General features: G+C 44.6%; 1 protein-coding gene across 2 annotated transcripts in view; it reads right to left on the bottom strand.

The window, feature by feature from the left end:
* Positions 1–14,707, bottom strand: part of ASTN1 (astrotactin 1) — a 388,929-nt gene that overhangs the window by 117,487 nt on the left and 256,735 nt on the right. For both annotated transcript variants that reach the window (XM_064276603.1, XM_003410879.4), the window contains exons 10-11: positions 7,462–7,599; positions 6,397–6,547 (exon numbers count right to left, since the gene is read on the bottom strand). In XM_064276603.1, the coding sequence (XP_064132673.1) occupies positions 6,397–6,547; positions 7,462–7,599 (289 nt within the window). The remainder of the gene's footprint in view (positions 1–6,396; positions 6,548–7,461; positions 7,600–14,707) is intronic.

Raw genomic sequence — 14,707 nt, 5'->3', positions numbered from 1 at the left:
AACCTCATGGGACAGTTCTACCCTCTCCTATAGGGTCACTATAAGTTGGAATCAACCGAACAGCAACAGATTTTGTGTTGTTTTTGGTATGTGTAGGGCAGTCTACATGTATTATCTTCATTCCCAACACATCAGGTGGGCTTTATTCTCCCTACTTCGCAGATGAGCAAACTTAGACTCAGAAAGATGCAGTGACTTGCTTAAGGTCACAGGAGTGGAAAATGGCAGAGTCCGACTTTGGACCTAAATCTGTCTGACCCCAAAGCTCACGCGAGTTCCTTCTCTCTGCCCTGCAGCTTCTCAAGTGTGATGAAACCTGGATTCATGAGAACGCCTAAGGAAATAAAATCAATGTGACAACAAGTTAACATAATCCTGTAGATTAGTTGTTAGTTTACATGTTTGTTTTAAGCAATCCCCAGAGTTAGGGGCAAATTATCCAATAAACAAGGTAAGCAACAAGTCACCCCCTGCTTACCTCGCTGGCTGACTGGGTCATACCTCCCTGTCAGGGATTGGAAATTTGAAAAGAGACTTTGATTCTGTAACAAGGTGCTATGAGGTTGGGAGAGAGGCAGATGCCAGCCATACCTAGAAGCAATATCTCTGATGTGGTAAAAAAAAGAAAAAAAAAATGTGAAATTATCCACTACAGATGATCTGGTAAGCAAGGTAAGCACAGTGCTTACCTTGCCTATTGGATGATCCGTCCCTGCCCAGAGTACATCTGGGGTCAATTACAAATTTGTAGATTCAGCCTAATGATCATATAATCATTCCCTCTCACTTTACACACACACATATATACACATACATATATGCACACACACACACACACACAACATACGTGCATGTATTTATAGGACAAAACATAGCAACCTGTCCAGAGTGATGACCTTGAAGGCAAGACAAGGTCCTCAATCCCTGAAAAAGATGCAATTATCCTCACTGCACTGTAAGTTCCTTGGGCTGCAGTTCAGAGTAAAACATTTTAGAAAGATTTCCAGCAGAAAAGGCTGAAACCAAAAATAGAGTGTTCTGCTAACCCTTGGTGAACCAGAATACCCATTTCCCAAGGAGTCTAATCAGTCGAGTTACCCATGGTGTGGATCTGTTTTTGTTTTTGCCTGAATCCTCCTTCTGCTGTTGTATTCACATTCTGGGCTCCATCAACATCTATATCTAAATACAAAGAAATTTCAAGCTCTAAACAATGCCCCTCTTCCTACAAGCATTTTCTGCAGAGCCCAGTTTTCTAGGGAGCAATTCGAGATTTCTGCATTTGCAAGGGCTGGGCTTCTCTCCTCCTGGCTTGTGAATAATCACTTGTTTGTTAATAAAGAGAACAGGTTGTTCAGGACAGCACCCCAAGGTCATATATTAAACCCTCTTAACATAGGTTGGAAATTCTGGTGCTGTAGTGGTTAAGAGCTATGGCTGCTAACCAAAAGGTCGGCAGTTCGAGTCCACCAGGCGCTCCTTGGAAACTCTATGGGGTGGTTCTACTCTGTCCTACAGGGTCGCTGTTAGTTGAAATCAATTCGATGGCAATTTTTTTTTTTTTTTTTTAGCATAGGTTACATTTGGTAGACCGAGGGAGTTTATGCGCTACAAGTTTAAAAAGAAAACTCCCATTTATTATGGCAATGACTCTCCCTCATCAAGAAAGTACAATAAATGAGCTCATATTTCAAGGACCCCCTAAAATAGACAAGGTTAATCATCTTCCATGAGATGCTCATGGCTTCTTGACTTATTACTGGTCTAAAGCATAATTTGCTAATGAGATTAAAATGATTTTCCCCATTCAACTCACTTTCTCTGCCATCTTCCCCTCCCCCAGCCTTTTCCAACCCATGGTTTTGGTTGATTAATTGCTTAGGAGGCTAGTCAAATCTCACTAAACCTGAGACACACACACCTCAGTTCCAGATTAGGAAGCGAACGCCCTGTTGGCAGCTGAACATTAGTGATGGACACATTAGCATATGCAGGACCCCTGGGAAAAAAGGGACAACTTCCTGCAGCTGATCCTGCCTCACCTTACCAGGATGATTCACATGAACGAGCATGCAACCAAAATTCCTATCCAAATAGATCCTTTTACTTGATGGCAATCTTACTCCTTTCACAAATAATGATTTCTACAACCTTTTGATGGGCTCTGACAGGCAGGCCCAAGCCATGCAGGGCTTCTCCCAAGAGGAACAGTTTAGTGGAGTTAAATTTATGCTTCAGGCTGTGATAGCATCCTGCCTTCTCTGAAAGCATACTCTTCTGCTGACTTTCCCACAGAGGGAAAGAAAATGGTCATCTGTAATGGTCTCTGCGCATCTCTGCTCCAGTGGAGGTGAAATGACACATTCCCATGAAAAACTACTGTGGACAGCTTGTGGAGAGAAGGGCAGTAGGGTTGCTGGGTAGTGCAAAGCTCATTAGAGCATAACGCTCTGGCAAGGAGGGTCATGTGTTCAGTACATGAGAAAGCTGGGCAACTGACCTCTCCCTCTTCCATGGCCATGGCCTGCTTCACCTAAAGACATTCAGACACCTCACAAAGCACACGCATTCCCTTGGCCCAATTCAGGATGAAGATGAAAAAGGAACATTACAAAAATGGGTTTTCTTTTTTTTTTTTTTTTTATAGCATTGGAACTCATTTTCAAACAAAATTTTATACTAAACCTCAATACGTAGGCTGATAAGATTGAAAATTCCCAGTTAAAGGTGGGAGTGGGGAGGCTAGGGTTCTGCCTACCAAGTCTGCTCCAATTTCCACTTCTGTCCCAACTAAGGGCCCCCAAAGAAGTTCACAACCTAATCCGAGGAGCCTATGAATATGTTATCTTACACAGCAATCACTTTGTGGGTGTGATTAAGTTAAGGACCCTGAGATGGGGAGATTATTCTGGATTATTTGATGGGTCCAATGTAACCAGCAAAACCAAACCTGTTGCCATCAAGTCAATTCCAGCTCATAGCAACCCTATAGGACAGAGTAGAACTGCCCCATATAGTTTCCAAGGAGTGCCTGGTGGATTTGAACTGCCGCCTTTTGGTTAGCAGCTAGAAGAGAGAGGCAGAAAAGGAGAGAGAGAGGGAGATGTGACTCTGAAAGAATGGTCATAGAAATGCAATGTTGCTGAGAAGGAAGGGGGCCAAGAGTCAAGGAATGAGGGCCACCTCTAAACCAAAAAAAAAAAAAATCACTGCCATCAAGTCAATTCCAACTCATAGTGACCCCATAGGACAAGGTAGAACTGCCCCATAGAGTTTCCAAAGCTGTAAATCTTTACGGAAGCAGACTGCATCCTTCTCCTGTGGAGCAGCTGGTGGGTTCGAATCTGATCTTTCAGTTAGTAGCTGAGTGCTTCAACAACTGTGCCATTAAGTCTCCTTGGGCCACCTCTAGTAGCTGGAAAAGGCAAGAAAGGAATGTAGCCCTATCAACACATGGATTTGAGACCAGCAAGACCCACATTGAACTTCTGATCTACAGAATTGTAAGATGACAAATCTGTGTTGTTTTAAGGAATCTGGGGTCATGTGTTAGAGCTCTGCAGAACAGAGTGGGAACCAGTGGCCTTGTACCTTACAGGCAGGGACTGCTGCTCTCCCCTTGGCGTATTAAGCACAATGGGTAGTAGTATGACCCAGTCATCAGTGTTGGGTGACAGACCTCAGCTCTCAGAACCCTTCTGAAGGCTCAGTAAGTCTCTGCTGTTTGACAACTGTTTGGTTTGGAACACTGAGTGACTGTGGTTTGTACAGGCCTGTGCCTTGCGTGGGTATTTGTTTGCAGTCCTCAGAGGCTACATAAACAACAGGGCAATTAACTGGGTAGCAATTAACCCTGTGGGACTCCATGCATAACTGAGAAACGTGTCCAGCCTTCTTAGAACAAATGAAGGTTGAGCAGCCGATATGGGCCAAATATGAACTCCACCTCACTGTTTTAATTTAGCCAGGAAAACACACAAGTATATATATGCTTTCTCGCGTCCCACTTCTCTGCCCTTTTACCAGGTTTCCTAAGAATAAGTGTGTTCTGAGTTTCTCATTTTTCTTCCCCTTTCATAAAACTTTCCAGGGGGTCTTTCAGCTCTGCTCCCAGAGAACTGAATGTCAGGGCTTGTGTGAAGGAAGGGAGGTACCCCAGTTCTCCCCAAATCGCAGTTGGTTCTGTGGATGCTTTGTCCCTGGCCCCCATTTGGATGACAAAAGACCACTCTGCTAACACACCAAGGCTCTGGAATAGTACTGATGCCCAATATTGTCAAGTTTCCAGGCTCAAAGTAAGGTCACGAGATCATGATGTGATGTGTCAGTTCTCAACCCATCAGTACCCCTGTCACAGGGGCCGTGTGCTTCCTAACCAATGAATATACAGTAAATTCTACCTGCCAATCAGCCTGCCCCCCTCCTTCTTCAAAGAGCCACGTGGGCCGGTGACTTCAAAGTATTATGCTAATAGTAAGTACCAGTATAATTAAGTGACTTTCTGCAGTGGCTCTAAAATGCAGCAGCCTTACTGCGAATGCATATTCATTGGAACTATTCCTGCTAGCTCGTCTCACAGATCACAGTGTTTAAAGTACAAAAATACATCAGCATGGGTATATGCCAAGTAAAAGGGGCTAGGGTCACCAACAGAAGGGATCTGAAACCCTCAGGGGCTCAGGAAAGGGGCAGAAAGGCGGGAAGAGATGGAGCATATAGCCATGTGCATGTGTGTAAATGTGCGTGCACGCTCAAACTCACATGGGGATGTTTGCCCATGTGTACACACAGCAGCTCGGTCATCAGAATGACCTGTGAGAATAGTAAGGAATGAAAGGTTGAAATCCAGATGAAGAAATGCAGGGCGAACAGTAACAAAAATGTGTCTCAGCTGGGAGTTCCATTAGATAGTGAAATTGTCTCCTGAGGGACTGAGGTGGGGAGCTCATTGCTTAAGACACCTGAAAGAGGACCAGCCAAAGGGAAGGCAGTCCTGTGGGGCATCAATTTACCCCCTAGCTGCCTTTGGAAGACACGACCTAAAGAGCACTTTTCTTTGTATTTCCCTCTGATAGCCCTCTCTGTTCTTCCTTCCTCCCCTTTTGATGGATCTATCAAGTTCTCCACCTACCTGCCCCTCAGTTCTCATTCTCTTTCTCACCATCCGTTTTCTTTTCTTCGTTTTCTCTCTCCTTTCAGAGGACCCATGCTCCTGTCAACTATAGCCCAGTCTCTGAAAGTTTGGGGAGGACTTAGGGAGAGTCCCACCTGGACCCCAGGCACACATCCATCTTTGCTGGTGAAGAGCTCCCTGCATAGAACAGGTACTCAGCGACGGGCGGGGGGGCGGGGGGAAGTGTGAAGAATGGCATGGGCTCAGCATCCTCACAGCTTGCCCTGCTCTGAGACTCCTCATAGGAGCACAGCTGTCAGATCAGGAAGCAAAATGGCATACCATACTACACCTCTCACCCCAGAGCTGGAAGCTCCTGCCCCTACTCTCCAAACATTGCAGGATTGCGTGTCTCAATGGATCGTCTCTCCCTCTCTCCATTCCCTTTGTGTATGGCTTCCCTGTCTTCCTTCTCTGCTCATTCCCTCTCCTCTCTGTGAGAACTGCATCATTCTGTCCTTTAAAGAACAGAGACCTGTAAACAGTCAGTAGTGTTCATGGGCATGACAACAGCCAATATAAAGGGACAAGCAGCTGAGGGCTTCATCTTCGCCTGCCTACCTTAACCTTCATGGTTCAACACAATCTTCACATTCATGGTGTGGGAGATACCTTAGTCCACTCTAGGCCAAACAGTCTTTCTAGTTGATAGTATCACACGTTTTAAAGGTGGCCAAGTCCATAGCTGATAACAAAGTACAAGGCCACCTTTGGAGAAGTAGTTCATTGCCGTGGTCTCAATGGAGGCATTTTTTTTTTTTTTCTTGACCATTCCTGGTATAACGTACTTCTTTCATCACTCTAGCTCTAATTAGGTTTCTCCTAAAATTTCCTACTGCATTTACTGTCAATGTCATACCATGAAGTAGTTCATTAGTTCTCAAATTGTTTGGGGTGCGTCTCACCAACTAGACTGTAAGACTGGAGGGAAGGAATCATGCTGTATAATTCATGAACTGTCCCTTGGAGAGCTATGGCACACAGAGTAGTGTTCCAGAAGTGCTTATGATTAACTGACTGGTGATTAGCTCCGCATTTTCTCTATTAAGAGAAAATTCCTAATTTAGACTGGACGGCCGTGATAATGAGGACGGGATCAACTTTGCCCCCCCCCCCTTTTATTCACAGTACGCTTTCACCTATATATCCACATTGTGTCTCACCCTGTGCCTTCCTTCCATACCCCCAAAACAGAAACTACCAGCTTAGCAGGGTAGACTCACCATGCAACCAGTGGAGTCCAGCTTTCGATCTGAGATACAGCGGAAATTCTTACTGCAGCCCCCGTTATCCTTGCTGCAGTCACGCACTGGCCCAAAGGAATCCAAAAGAACTTCCAGGCTGTCAAAGGAGGATGAGGTCATCAGCTCCTCTCTGTGGGAAGAAAGAGTGGGAGGCGGGGAAGAGTCAAGAGGCCTCCAGGCGCAACAAGTAGTATTACATTCCTGTACTGTTCCTATTAAGGAGACCTGGTGGCACAGTGGTTAAGAGCTCAGCTGCTAAACAAAAGAACAGCAGTTGGAATCCATCAGCTGCTCCTTGGAAACCCTATGGGGCAGTTCTACTCTGTCTTATAGGGTTGCTATGAGTGGGAATTGACTCGACAGCAATGGGTTTGGTTTGGTTTTTGGTTAGTGGCACAATCAAGGACCCCCAGTGAGGCAGTGGTTAAGCACTCAGCTGCTAACCAAAAGGCCTGCAGTTCGAACCCACCAGTCACTCCATGGGGCAAAAAGATGTGTCAGTCTTCTTCCATAGAGATTACAACCTTGGGAACGCTATGAGGCAGTTCTATTCTGTCCTATAGGGTTGCTATGAGTCAGAATTGACTGTATGGCAACAGGTTTCAATGGGTGGTGCAATGGTTAAGCGTTAATCTGCTAATCAAAGGATTGGCAGTTCGAATCCAATTATGTCTTACTCTTTCTTACAAGATGTAAAGATTAGCCATACTCTGAGCCTTCAACTAACAAATTATGGGCAACCTCCATATCTGGGAAATGTGCCCAGGTTGTAAAACCTGGTCAAAGAAGAAGGCGTAAACTTAGGCAAGGAAATTAACATTCCATTGCCTTTCAGTCCTTAGGGTATGTGGGAAGTGCTTACGAACTCTAATTTTATGCCTTCTTCCAGCAAATAGCCTTGAGGTATGCAATACTGACCCAGAAAAAAAGTAGATCCTGGCACAGGGATCTACTGGCTTGTGATGACTCCATTCCTGGCACCCAGCACCTTCTGGTAGCTTTTCATTCAGCTTTCCAAGCAAAGAGCCCGGAGGCCAGACTCACCTGACCTCCACAGCGTCCTCCATCACTGTCATGTCCGTCTTGCACTTTGCCGATGGGTTGATGGCCAATTCGGCTGGTGGAATCACAAAACTCTTGCTGAGGGGCAGCCACATGCCCTCCCCAAGGGTGTAGGTGAATCTGCAGGGATACCCAACACCAAGTAGTTATGACTGAGGATAAGCCCCCAGTGGAAGATCTGGCATTATACCTCCAAGTGCTTCCTTCTCACCCCTAGCTGTCCTCTTCAGAAAGGAGAGCTTTTTGCCATTTTATGGATGATATGACTGAGACCTAGGGAGGCTGAGAGGCCTACTCTTACTCACATGGTCAGTCAATCAGAGAACTAATAATGGGACCCACTTGCCAGCTGTTAGAAGTGGTTTTCATCAAGTCCTAAGGAAGAGAGTTCTTCAGATTTTAAGCAAGGCTTCCCCCTGCCTTAAGTCAGATGTGATTGGAAGCATTTTAACTGACAAGAGATGCAGGTCTCCCACCATCCCCATCCCATGGGCTGTACACCTACAGCTGCAGCATTGGTTTCTCTGTGCCTGGAGGAATACTGCCAAGGAAAAGGAAGGAAAAAATCTCCTCTTTTCTGGCTTCTGTACGATGGGAGCAGAAATGACTGAAGCCAGGTGACTCCAGGGAGTGGAGAAGAGAGGAATGAACAAAACAGCCCCAGATTTGTTCTTGCCCCTCCTGTCTGCACCCTTAGCTGGCAGAGTTCACCCTTGGGATACAGGGAAGTTTTTTTTTTTTTTAATTCTTTAACAAGGGCTAAAAAGAATGATAGAATCAATCAACATTTCAAGGGAGAGCTTAAGGAAACCATGAGAGATTATTTGTTTATTTATTCATTCATTTCATTTCAAAGGCATTCAACTGTTCTGTGTTCACAGTCAAAAATAGTCTAGGGATAAAAGCCAGTGTGGGTGGGATATCACGAGGCTGTGGCAGTCTGGCATCCCCTTCCAACTTAATGTGGAGGGAGGAACAATAGAAGGATGAGTACAATTAAACAGAACCTAGCGCTGGCCTGATTAGCATGCTGGTCACAGAGCACTATTTCAGAATCTGGCTCCTTTCTGTCCTTTAACCCTCTCCTCACTCCCCTTGCTTGAGATGCTGGGAAACCACACTGATTACTTGAGGTCTTCTATGTAAAAATGGTACTCCCCTGAAGGCTGTCCCAAGAGCTGACCCACTCACAGGGGCTTATGGGTTACAAGGCAACCAAGCTACCTGGTTTCGCCCACCCTCTGAAAGATAGCCCTGGTGCTAGAGCAACTGGAAGAGGACAAAGCAGGTGCCAGCTCAGCTGCAGGGGATCCCCAGGGAAGAGGCAAAACTAAGTGGAATGGGTAAGTGAGATGTGACCAGGATTTGAGGGATTTCTCCTCCACTCACACCCTTAATCTTGGACCCCTGCTTCCCTGACATGTCAGGTGAACCTCTGCATTGAGCAGTATTGAAACATCAAAGACGCTTCTTGCTTTCAAGGAGGCACCCCACTTCTCCCACCAACAGGGACATGAGGCAGTAGGTGGGGTTAGGTCTGTACAGGGAAGGGCTGCTTTAGGGAATTCCCACTAGGTGGGGGAGAGAGGAGAAGACCCACCTCCTCATTTCTCCATGTAGTAGCTGGCAAACTTGAAGTTCTTACATATACACATGCGTGCACGCACATACACACACACGCCCTTCACCTGGCAAGGTCAAGGAGCTGATTCAGGGCTAGTGACTGTCCTAAGATGCCTAGAATCTGGGATGTGAGGATGAACACGGGTTGAAGGAAACAATCCCCAAGAATTTGAATTTCATAACGGGAATTCTTGAGATAGCAACATCAAAGCAGTCAGGCTGAGCGGGTGGGGTACACCGCTACTGTTAAAATATATTACTTCAGACAGAACAAACAAAGATTTCAAGGCTACCAGGGAGGAGGCACTTTTTTGGATATAGAGGTGAGTTTTTGTTTTCTAGTTTGGCTTTAAAATTACATTTTTTGAATTGAAACTGAGTGATAAATTTGTGATCCATAGTTTATAATTTGGGTAATGCATTTTAGGAAATGGTTGATAGTTCTAGAACATTCCCAGTAGTTTTTTTTTTTTTTTTTTGCCCTTTTGGAAGAAGGGGGTTCATGACCCCTCCATCTCATAGTTTTCACCTCCTCCCTCCACCCAGTAATATTTCTAAGGGAAAATCAAACCACATCTTTTCCCAACTTGAACTACTTAATGCTACCTCATGCCTATGGAACAAAGTTCAAGGTCTCCAAAGACATCATTCCCTCCCACTTCTTCAGCTTCTTTCGTCAAATCTTGCTTCACACTTTGAGTTCCTACAGTAAGAACTGAACTGTAGTTGCTAAAGTCACCCTGTAATGTTCTTATCTCTTGCTTTTGCTCTTAATATTCCTTCTTTATGAACTTTCTTCTCATCTTTGCCCAACTCCTACTCATTTAAGGCTCAGTTAAGGCCCCACCTCTTCCAGAAAGTCCTCCAGGACTTTGCCCTTATTCCTCAGGCTGGGTAAAGGGCTTCCCTCTGTACATCTGCACACAGTTCCCTTGCTGCCCTGAGATGTTGAATTGTACGCGTTTTTCCATGTGTCCATCACCTTTAAGGATGCCCTCTCTTGAATGGCAGGGAATAATTCTTTGCCATCTTTGTATCCCCACTGCCTAACAGTTTCTGGCCCAAGGCAGTTGTTCAACAAATATTTATTGATCGATCAATAAAGGGATTTTGTTACACTCTTTACTTTGCACAGGCTTCTGGGGGACACAATCTCGATTTTTCAAATTTAGAGGTAGAAGTCTTAATGAAGATTATCCTCCGTTTAGAGCAGACTGTGGGTTAACTTCAGAGTCTGGAAAGATTTAATGCTCAAAATAAATCTGAGTTTGATATCGTGAGGAACATCCTAAGCGTACAGCTTCTGAGACACTACACTGTACCCAGTTAAAAAGAAAAACAGTTTAATCTCCTTCAATCTCTAGTCGAGTCAAGTCGAAAGCCTGTAGGAGAAGCAAAGTAAGGTGTGGTGAGACTGACCTTTATTGAGGTCTCTCAGTGTGGCAGGTACCTGAAGATCTGCTGCATTTATCCTCACAACAGCCCTCTGAGATTGGTAATTTGGTCTCATAATAAAAAAATAAATAAAAATTTGTTGCCATCGAGTCGATTCCAACTCATAGTGGCCCTATAGGACTGAGTAGAACTGCCCTGTAGGGTTTCCAAGGAGCACCTTTTGATTAGCAGCTGAACTCCCACCTTTTGATTAGCAGCTGAACTCATAACCATTATGCCACCAGGGTTTCCAATTAGTCAACTAATGTTTTAAGAAGCTTAGATCCCTTACCAAGGCCACCCCACTGTAAGTGGGAAAGATGGGCCTGGTCTGACTTTCAGGTGTAGATCACAGCTGCTTCCCAGTCTGTGAAGGTTCATGGCTATTAAATTCTAAAGCTTTCATTTAGCTCCAAAACCTACTAACTCCAAAAACCAAATATAGAGCCAACTGTCAGAGAAAAGGAAACCCTGGTGGCCTAGTGGTTCAGTGCTATGGCTGCGGACCAAAGGGTCGGCAGTTTGAATCCGCCGGGTGCTCCTTGGAAACTCTATGGGGCAGTTCTACTCTGTCCTATTGGGTCGCTATGAGTTGGAATCGACTCGATGGCACTGGGTTTGGTTTTGGTTTGATCAGAGAAAAGCTGTGTCCTGAAATCTCATCTGTCTTTCATTCATGCAGGTTTGGCAGAAAAGACTTCAGAAAACCACCAAAGAGAAGTTGGGGGAGCACCTGGAATGCCTTTCCAAGCTAGGCCTACTTCTCTTGTGACAGCTGGTGGTGACCACTGCAGTGGATGGTCTCAGCTGTGTGCTGGGTCCTGCACACAGCCCTATTGAAGTAGAGCTTGAAATTTCTGTTCAGAGGCAGTTATCAGAGAAAGCTGGATGGAATAAGCCTGTGCTCTCGCCATGGCTTGGCTGGAAATAGAATTTGTACAAACTGGTAAATAGCTCTTGGCTTGACATCGCCACTCTTTCCCACAACAGGCCATTCAGCAAGAGGTATTGTTCCCAGGGATGCAGGTACACATTTGGGAGGAAGGCTGCCAAGAGATAAATTTGATCTGCACTGACCTCTGCCATCATTTGACCTCTGCCATCAGAGGGTCTGGTGGAATGGCATGATCCTAGCCACAATGGAATGACATATTCATCCCTAGGAATGGGTTTAGTAAGAAGACTTAGTCCCCAGGTCCAGGGTCCCCTTGGACCTTTCTCAGTCTAGGTTGTAAACTTTTTAGGTTCTTCGGAATTGCAGATTACCAAGGTTAGGTTGGACATCAAGGTCTTTTCCAAGTCTGGTTTCAAGTCTTTAATAAATACCCGAAATGATCATTCCACATATATTTATTGAAGGCTATTGTGTTCATGGAGCCCTGGTGGTGCAGTGCTTAAGAGCTCAGCTGTTAAACAAGAGGTCAGCAGTTTGAATCCACCAGCCACTCCTTGGAAACCCTATGGGACAGTTCTACTCTGTCCTATAGGGTCTCTATGAGTCCGAATCAAGTCAACCACAATGGGTTTGGGTTTTTTATTATGTTCAAAATTGTATGTTGTTGTTAGCTGCCATCGAGTTGCCCTCTGACTCACGACAACCCCATGCACAATGGGATCAGACCATTATGATCCATAGGGCTTTCATTGGCTAATTTTTGGAAGTAGGTCACCAGGACTTTTTTCATAGTCTGTCTTAATCTGGAAGCTTCACTGAAACTCGTTCAGCGTCACAGCAACATGCAAACCTCCACTGACAAAACAAGTGGAGGATGCCCTTGAGATGCATTGGCTGGGAACGGAACTACAGTCTCCCACATGGAAGGCTAGAATTCTACCACTGAAGCATCACTGCCCTTTCAAAATTGTATATTAGATATTAAATATTTAAAGCTGTTAGGGCACAATCCCTCCTCTCAAGCAGACAAGCATTTCATTAGGAAAACAAATAGGCAAATTAAAAATAAATATGAAATATAATAATACACAAACATTATAACCAGAATATTACAGAAATTTGGATAGCGACAAGTCATTGCAGGTTAGATTGGAGAAGCATTTGGGCAGTGTTTCTCAATCCTGGCTACAAATTAAAATCACCATGATGCTTTTAAAAACACTCATGCCCTGGCCCCATCTCCTAGAATTTTTGAATTAATTGTTTTGTGCTGGGCATAACTGTCAATCATTTTTAAGAGCACTCTGGGGATTCTCTTGTAGATTGTAGACTACTTCTTTGATAAGGCCATAAGTTCCTTAAAGGCAGGGACTATCATGGTCATATGTTTGGTCATACTTAGAATACACGAAACATTGTCTTTTAAAAGTAGGTGCTCAATAGATGCTGTGTTTAGCTAAGACATGGCCTAGACCATGTAAATGGGTAGTTTGTACACTAAACCAAAAACACCCAAACCCACTGCGGTCGAGTTGATTCTGACTCATAGTGTCCCTATAGGACAGAATAGAACTGCCCCATAGGGTTTCCAAGGAGCACCTGGTGGATTCAAACTGTCGACCTTTTTGTTAGCAGCTGTAGCTCTTAACCACTACACCACTAAGTGCTTATACCAGTAAGAAGACAGGCTTGACTAAGAATGGAAGGTTCCATAGAAGACAAACAGCTTATTAAAAGGGAGTTGTAGGCTGACATTCAATTGTGGAAACATTTGAATGTCAAAATTGAAACTATTTCATAGTCTAAGGAAATATTCAGTGGTTTAGAATTCATCAGGGCATTAATCTTGAAGCAGAATGGAAGTAAATAGCCATGAGTTTCTTTAAGAAATTAGTCACTAAGCAGGTCATAGAATTTTCCAGAGTGGCCATTGGGAAGTTGTTTACTCAGATTCCAGAGTAATTTCAATTGGTACCCTGGTGGCGCCATAGTTAAGAACTTGGCTGCTAACCAAGAGGTCAGCAGTTCGAATCTACCAGCTGCTCCTTGAAAACCCTATGGAGCAGTTCAACTCTGTCCTAATGGGTCCCTATGAGTCAAAATTGACTTGACAGCATTTTTTTTTTTTTCTTTAGTACCTGAAATGAGCAGATCATGTCTCATGGCTTTCATCTTAGAAAAAGTTATTGTCATGTTAGGGACCAAATGATTAGACACCTATTGATTAACACATGGGTTCCGAAAACAGTTCATCTTATGGGTCAAATTGCCTAGCTGCCCCCTCTTTAGCACTTGGGTATCATATCCATTGGGCTTCAAAAGAACAAATGCTGCTTGTGAGAATGGCAGTACAGTTCTTGTACAGGTTTTGCTCTAATAATTCAGAGTGCTGGTTTCTGACTTCTAGGGGAAAGGGAGCTTTCTCCACCAGACTCCCCATTTGCCTTATCTTTACCACCCTCCAAAGGTCCTGGCCAACAAGCAGTATGAAAAAGTGACAAAAAAGTCAGCCCAATGATAAATCACTGTTGGAAGTTTAAATGCCCAAGTTGAAGTCCAAGGAATACAGCTGACATTCTCTTGCAGCACAAACTGTCAAAACCAGCCTGTGGCCAATGCCATTAACGTGGCCCAGCCTGCCCTGGGAGAGACACTGGGGAGGGGTGGTGAGAAGCTCCTTTGAGCAAGGGGCTCTGTAAGTCTGCACTCTAGCTAGGAGCTTGCCTTAGGAGAATGCTGCTGCGGCCAAGTGCCAAGGGAGGAGCAGAAGAAGCCGGGAAAGGGGAGTGAGCTCTGGGAGGCCAAGACGGCAGCAAAAATTAACACTTAGGCAGGAATGGCTGACACGGAGAGTCTGGGGAAGGTGGTTTGGAAAGACAGGGCAGTGAATAAGTGAGACCCAGCGAACTAAGAGTGGTGAAGACAAAGTAAATCTATTTGTCCCACGTTGCTACCCTGCCTACCATTCCTCCCAATGATGTCATGCAGCAGCTTTCATTCTTTTTGACGTCAGACACTTTTGTAGGACTATTTGCTTTCTCTACTTGAGGGCTTGCTCATGAAGGAAGATGTACTTACGTCCATCCTGCCAGGCTGGCACAGTCTCTGGCACTTCGCAGGTACTCAGCAAATGTATATTAAGTGATGGATTGATTGACAGAATGAATGAATGATAAGATCTTAGTTTGGAAATAAGCTTGTGCTCTGGCTAAAGGCTTGGTATGAATTTAATTTTATGAAAACCCAATCATTCATAATGGGCACCCAAATTCTTTC

The sequence above is a fragment of the Loxodonta africana genome, chromosome 25, assembly GCF_030014295.1.
Source record: "Loxodonta africana isolate mLoxAfr1 chromosome 25, mLoxAfr1.hap2, whole genome shotgun sequence".
Lineage (NCBI taxonomy): Eukaryota > Metazoa > Chordata > Mammalia > Proboscidea > Elephantidae > Loxodonta > Loxodonta africana.
Note: the sequence above shows the minus strand (reverse complement) of the source record. Positions and strands in the feature narration are given on the sequence as shown.